Here is a 7061-nt window from a genome sequence, read left to right on the forward strand (position 1 = left end):
GAGGTCCTAAATTCAATTCCCAACAACCACATGAAGGCTCACAACCATCTGTACAGCTACAGTGTACTCATATACATAAACAAATAAATCTTAAAAAAAAAAAAAAAAAACAAGAACAAATCCTATCCTATTTGAAATTGCATGAGAACACACGTCTCTAGTCCCTGAACTCGATAGTCTGAAGGAGGACTGATTGTGAGGTTCGGCTACACAGCTAGACACTGGCTTTTTTTGTTTTTGTTTTTTGTTTTTTTCTAGACAGGTTTTCTCTGTGTAGTCCTGGCTGTCCTGGAACTCACTCTGTACACCAGGCTGGCCTCGAACTCAGAGATCCATCTGCTTCTGCCTCCCAAGTGTTGGGATTAAAAGTGTGCGCCACCACTGCTCAGCTAGACACTGTCTTAAAAGCAAAACAAAACAAAAGGCTGGGCCCTTTAATCCCAGCACTAGGAGGCAGAGGCAGGTAGATCACTATGAATTCAAAACCAATTGGGTATACTAAAAGCAAGTTCCAGGACAGCCAAGGTACAAAGAGATACACTGCCTCGGAAATAAATGAAGGAAGGAAGGAAGAAAGGAAAGAAGGAAGAGAGGGAGGAAGAGAGGGAGGGAGGGAGGGAGGGAGTGAGGGAAAACCCTGCAGCCAATGAAGAAATTCCAGCTAGTGAGCCTGCCCCTGAGGACCTAGTGCTTTGAGAGAACTCGAACACTCTGCATAGCTGTTCTTGTGCCTTTGGCCTCTCATCCCTCTTCTCTGTAGTCTGGAGCAAACCTGCCTTGGCTCATGTATTCATCCATCTGCTCATGAGCGGATAAGCACTTACCCACTCTCTGGCTGACGGCACTCGTGCTGGAAATATACAGATAAAGGAAAGACCAAGTCCCACCCTCAATGGAGCTAACAGTCAGAAAGGCTCAGAGGAGAGCCCAGCCCTTCTGAGGGAGAGATAATCTTCAGGTTCTTTCTGGCTTTCTTTTTCCTGGGCTTTTGGCCATGAAGCCCTGCAAACATGCAGTTCCGGTCATCCACCTTGGTTATCTAGACCAGACATGGAGTAAGAACCAAGGTCTCACAGGGTTCTAGCTGGGAACACAACATGTAGGAACTGATGGTGGAAAGGATCAGTGCCTGAACACATACTGAGTCTTGGGGAACGACTGCATTTAAAAATAGTTAAGAGTCAGATGTGGTGGCACACACCCTTAGTCCCAGCACTCAAGAGGCTGAGGCACTGATCTCTGTGAGTTCAAGAACAGCTTGGTCTACATAGCAAGCTCTAGGCCAGTATGACTCTGTCTGAGAAAAACAATTTTAAAAAGATGTGTTGGGGTCTACAGAGACAGCTCAGCTCTTCTTGAAGTTCTAGGTCCAGTTCCCAGCACCCACGTGGCAGCTCACAACTTCCTGCAACTCTGGTTCTAGAGAGTCCAGTGCCCTCTTCTGGCCTCCTCAGGTACTACATACTTGTGTTACACATACATGCAGGCAAACCATCCACACCATAGGTTTTAATCTTTAGAAATGTCTTCTTTTTACCTATGTGAATGTATGTGTGTCTATGCGTGTGTGTGTGTGTATGTTCAGGTGTCAGCTGTGACCAGAGCTTTTGGGTTCCCTGGAGCTTCTCTGAGCTTAGTGTGGGTGCTGGGAACTGAACTTGAATACTCTGCAAGAGCAGGAAGAGCTTTTAAGTGTTGACCCATTTCTTCAGCCCCAATTGTTAATGATACTTCCCCTCCTCATCTCTTCTTCTTCAAGTCAGTTAGTCTGTCTGTCTATCTATCTGCCTGCCTACCTATCTGTCTACTTACTTACTTACCTACCTACCTACACAAGTGCTGTACTTATTTAGGGTGCAGTATTTTGCCTGCCCAGAGTTTATGCACCACCACATGCTGCCTGTAGAGGTCAGAAAAGGGCAACAGACTCTGGAAGTGCAGTTGCTGTCATGTGGGTGTTGGGAATCCAACCTAGGTGCCCTGGAAAGTCCAGCCAATAAGCTTTGTGGCTGAGCTACTTTATTCTTCAGTATTCAGGCCAAGCTTCATGAAATCTAGGAAAGCTTCTAACAGCCAGTCAAGTTACCAACACATAAGAGGAAAGTCGAATTCTTTCAAAGCACATCTTAAAGAGTTCTGAATATATAAGGCCCCTGGCCCTCTTACAGGCTTACCTATATCAATGCAATGGAGATCATCAAAGAACTTGTCCCCTGCCAATCCTCCGTGGATGAAGAGTTTTGTGCCCGCTGCCACCATCACATGGCCATGCCGAGGAGACGGAGGACTTCCATGCGTCTCCGGCTGAGACCATGTCAGAGTGTCTACAAAGGTACAGGCATTAACACTAGGTGACCTGTCTCTTCAAGCACCTCCCAGGGCAGGGCGCTCCAAGAAGGAAGTCACCTCAGAGTCCTTCTCTCCAGTTTACCAGCAGGAGACCTCAATCCCACTATGTAACCTCTACTTGGATACTTTCAGGGCTGTAAACTGCAAAGCCAATAACCCCGCATGCTGGCTTACAGTCTGGCTAGTAGGAAGCCATCTCTTGCTTTGGATTGAGAAAAGCTTCGAATAAGAACTACCTCAAAGTTAAAATAAATGCGCATGCTTCTTCTGTGAGAAACCTTCAGAGCTCTCTCTTCTTTTTTTTCTTTTGTTGTTTGCTTTTGAGAGGTACAGGAAATCGAACCCAGGGCACTGCATACACTGCACTGCACTGCACTACACTGCACACACTGAGTACATGCTTTACCTTTGGGCCACACCCAACCGAGAGTCACTGCCTTTTTGTCATTGTCTTTTGAGACAGGGTCTCATTATATAGCTGTGGCTAGCCTAGAACTATGAAGACCAGGCTGACCTCAAATTCAAAGAGATCCGCCTGCTTCCACCTCATAGGGCTGGGATTAAAGACATGTGCCAATACACCAAACTTGACTCTTTTTTTGAGACAGGTTTCATGTCTCATAGGCTAGGCCTAATCTCTTGACTGCTGGGATTACAGACACTCATCTGCCATTGTGCTTGGTTTGTGTGGTGCTAGGGACTAAATGTGCACAGGGTTTGGTGCATGCTAGACAAGTGCTCTACTTAGTGCAAAATCTTTTCTCAAGACCCTGTTTCCTGTTTGAGATATAAGTGAAGCTGAGGTGGCCCCAAGCAGCCCCAAGATCCCTATGGCCCCAGCCCATACTTGCATCAAACACATGCAACTTCACGTCCTCCACAGGCTGGGCACCTCTCTCTCCTCCCCCAAAGACGTATAGTTGGTTTCCGATAGCTGCGGACGATGTGTGGAATGTTCTTGGGGATGGTGGGGAGCCAGTCACTTCTGGTGTGCTCCATGTCCTGTCTTCTAGTACAGAGAGAAAATAAGCATTTAAAAGACCTAGGCTGAAGGCTCTGCCCTTACTCTTTGTTTTCTGAAGTGCTGGGGATCTGTACCCCGGGCCTGCTAGGCTTGCAGTCTCCTACTGATCCACTTCTGCAGACCCAGACCTTGACAGGGTCTCCTTGGTACCCGAGTCTCTGAGGAACACAAAATAGTATAGGACAGCACAGCGCAGCACACAGTGCAACACACAGAGCGCAGCTCAGCACAACACAGTGCAGTACACAGCAGAGCACAGCACACACAGTGCAGCACAGCACAGCACAGCACTGCATACCTCAGCACACACAGCTTAGCATAACACAGCGCAGCGCAGCACAGCACAGCATTAGGCAGGGATCTCATACTCTCCAGTGCCAAGCAAGCACAGGATGATATTAGAGCTCTTATTCCCTGGCTCTTACTCTTGCTCCCTTGCTCCCCCTCTCTCCACATTTCCTTCTCCCCTCTCTCCACATGGTCATGGCCGGCCTCTACTTCTCTACTCTTCTCCTTCTTTCTGCCTTTCTACAATAAATGCTTTAAAACCATAAAAAAAAAAAAAAAAAAGGATGATATTAGAGGCTGTTCAGACAGGTGAAATTCCCAAAGCTAAGAAGCCACAGGTTGAGTTAGGAGTGAGGTCAAGAGCATGTCTGAGTGCGAATCCACTGTGCTGACAGCTCTGTGCTTGCAGGAGTCCAACGCCTGCTAACATCCACTCCCACTGGATGCTAGAGTCCAAACGGGCCAAACTTCCTAGAAAATGTGGCCATTGAAAGAAAGTAGATGAGGCTGGAGAGATGGCTCAGTGGTTAAGAGCACTGGCTCCTCTTCCAGAGATTCTGGGTTCAATTCTCAGCAACCACATTATAGATGGAGTCTTACAACCATCTGTAATGGGATTTGATGCTCTTTTCTGCTGTGCAGGTACAAATAAAGAACATATATAACACTAAAATAAAACAAAATAAGAAAGATAGCAGCAACCTCCTTGCACTTTTAGAGGTACTACTGATAACCAACTGAATGAGAAATGAGAAATAAATGCCAGTCTCTCCCTTCTCACATTGGAGCTAAAGCTGAGCTAGACTGTTATTTCCCTTAGCAGTACGGCTAGCAAATGACTGTTGGACTTTAAACACATTTTAAAAATTCATTTTTATTTTGTATGTGCATTGGTGTTCTGCCTGCATGTGTGTCTCTGTGAGGGTATCAGATCCCCTGGAACTGGAGTTGCAGACAGCTATGATCTGCTCTGTAGGGGCTGAGAATTGAACCCAGGTCCTCTGGAAGAGCAGCTAGTACTTGTAACTGCTGAGCCATCTCTCCAGCTTTTAAACACATTTAAAAACAAATTTATTTTATCTTATGTGAGTGTCTTGCCTGCATCTATGTATGTGCCACCATGTGTATGCCTGTTGCTCACAGAGGCCAGAAGAGCATGGTAGGTCCCTGGAATGGAGTTACGCCAGCTGTGAGCCTCTATGTGGGCACTGGAAATCAAACCTGGGTCCTCTGTCAGAGCAGTTCTCTGCTCAGGTTTGAACAGTTGTAATAACACCATGGTCTGTGTATGTTCTACCAGTCTGTCTTGAAAACAAAAGCTCACCACATGACGGGTGTAAAGAAGTTTCTTTCTTTTTGGTTTTTCGAGACAGGGTTTCTCTGTGTAGCTCTGGCTGTCCTGGAGCTCACTTTGTAGACCAGGCTGGCCTCGAACTCAGAAATCCGCCTGCCTCTGCCTCCCGAGTGCTGGGATTAAAGGCGTGCGCCACCACGCCCGGCTTCTTTCTTTTCAAAATAAAACTTAATCTCTATCCCTCCATGGTTCCCACTCACCCCTGAGAGATGTTAACAGGCCTTCTGGAGAGAAGAGGTGAGGTTTGAAGTCAGATCTGTCAGAGTCCCACCAAATCGACTATTATTTCCTATCTAGAAATACTGTGCCTTTTGTAAAGACTCTTCATTTAACACACAAAATGCTACCCAAGGCACATGCAATGCATGTGGGAGCCAAACAGGAACAGGAGTGCAGAATGGGCCTTGGACTACATCAAAGCAAAAGGAAATGTCTCTAGAGCTGCAGATATCAGGCAGGGTTTGGAGCCCAGGAACAGAAAGTCAAACAGGGTCTGGTGGCTCAAACTTGTAAGTGTAGAATGAGACAGGGAGACTGAGAGCCTTGACTCTCTAGCGAGACTCTGCCAGTGAAACAAGACAAATGAACAGTGCAGACAATCAGCTTCCCCGACAGCGGCTTTCCCAGGCTCCACCAGTCTGTTTCTGTTGTATGGTATTGAGACAGAGTTTCACTACATAGCCCCGCCTGGCCAGGCTGGCCTCAAACTCAGAGAGATCTGCCTGCCTCTGCCTTCAGAATACTTGGATTATAGGCATTCACCACTGTAGATTTCTGTTTGGTTCTGTTTTTAAATAAATGTCAGCCCCCAGAACCAAAAGGACAGGGTCCCAGCACACACTGGTGAAGTCAGCATTTAGGAAGCCGAGACAGGGAAATCTTGGTTTCAGGCTAGCCCTGGGCGGTAGAGTGAGGAACCCTTCCCCAGGTCTCCCAACATTCCCACACCCTCCACGACACCTTCTTAAAGGTGGACTTCCTGAACTGATTTCCACTTCCCAAATTCTGTCTGGGTCAATACCAGAGAGCAAGTGTTAGCTCCTAATCGAAATCCTTAACAGGGGCTGGAGAGATGGCTCAGCGGTTAAGAGCACTGACTGCTCTTCCAGAGGTCCTGAGTTCAATTCTCAGCAACCACATGGTGGCTCACAACCATCTGTAATGGAATCTGATGCCCTCTTCTGGTGTGTCCGAAGACAGTGTACTTATATACATTAAATAAATAATATTAAAAAAAAAAAGAAAAGAAATCTTTAACAAGGTCACAAGGGAAGGACTGATATCCCATGTGGCAGAAAAGAGAAAGGAAGGAATTGAGAGGCTTGGCTCAAGCTCACGGATAGTGCACGGCAAAGCACAGACTCGTGAACTATTTTTGCCCCAAGTTCTGGGAACCAAACTAAGAGATTCCTGCCCCCCAGGCCAGCACTCTCCTGGCCTGATTCCAGCTGTCAATCATCACATGCTAGCCCAGAATGGCCTTGAAGTTGTGGTCCTTCCCCCTCAGCCTCCCAAGTAACAGGGGTATCAGGCCTGTACTACCAGCCCCAGCGTGATGATCATACTCTATGATGGTTCCAGACAAATGGCTTCAGCATAGGCCAGGAGGTCAAGGCACTGTCTACTTCATATCTGACTGTGCTCTGGACTCTATGAACAAAGAACAAAGCCTCAAAGCACCTACATCACCACAGTGGCGATGCTTGCCTTTGACTTTGGACTTCAGCCCTCAGGAGCAGAGGCAGGAGGATCACTGAGAGTTTGAGACCATACTGATCTACGTAAAGAATTCTAGGTCAGCCAGTCAGGGCTACATAGTGAGACTCAGACTCAAAAATCAGACAGACAGACAGAAAACAAACAAAAGAAAAGAGAGTAGTGGTGGTATATGCTTTTAATCCCAGCACAGAGGGAGGTAGAGGCAAGTGGATTTCTGTGAGTTCGAGGTCAGCCTAGTCTACAGAGTGAGCTCTAATCTAAGACAGCTAGGGCTGGGGCGGGGGTGGCGGAAGGAGGGGGAGAGAGAAAGAGAGAGAGAGAGAGAGA

General features: G+C 47.1%; 1 protein-coding gene across 3 annotated transcripts in view; it reads right to left on the reverse strand.

The window, feature by feature from the left end:
* Positions 1-7061, reverse strand: part of Rabepk (Rab9 effector protein with kelch motifs) — a 21393-nt gene that overhangs the window by 3415 nt on the left and 10917 nt on the right. For 2 of the 3 annotated variants that reach the window (XM_021155704.2, XM_021155702.2), the window contains exons 5-6: positions 3197-3358; positions 2175-2324 (exon numbers count right to left, since the gene is read on the reverse strand). In XM_021155704.2, coding sequence (XP_021011363.1) covers positions 2175-2324; positions 3197-3358 — 312 coding nt within the window. The remainder of the gene's footprint in view (positions 1-2174; positions 2325-3196; positions 3359-7061) is intronic. The other variant, XM_021155703.2, reaches the window with a different exon arrangement.

This window comes from Mus caroli, chromosome 2 (genome assembly GCF_900094665.2).
Source record: "Mus caroli chromosome 2, CAROLI_EIJ_v1.1, whole genome shotgun sequence".
In the NCBI taxonomy this organism is placed as follows: domain Eukaryota; kingdom Metazoa; phylum Chordata; class Mammalia; order Rodentia; family Muridae; genus Mus; species Mus caroli.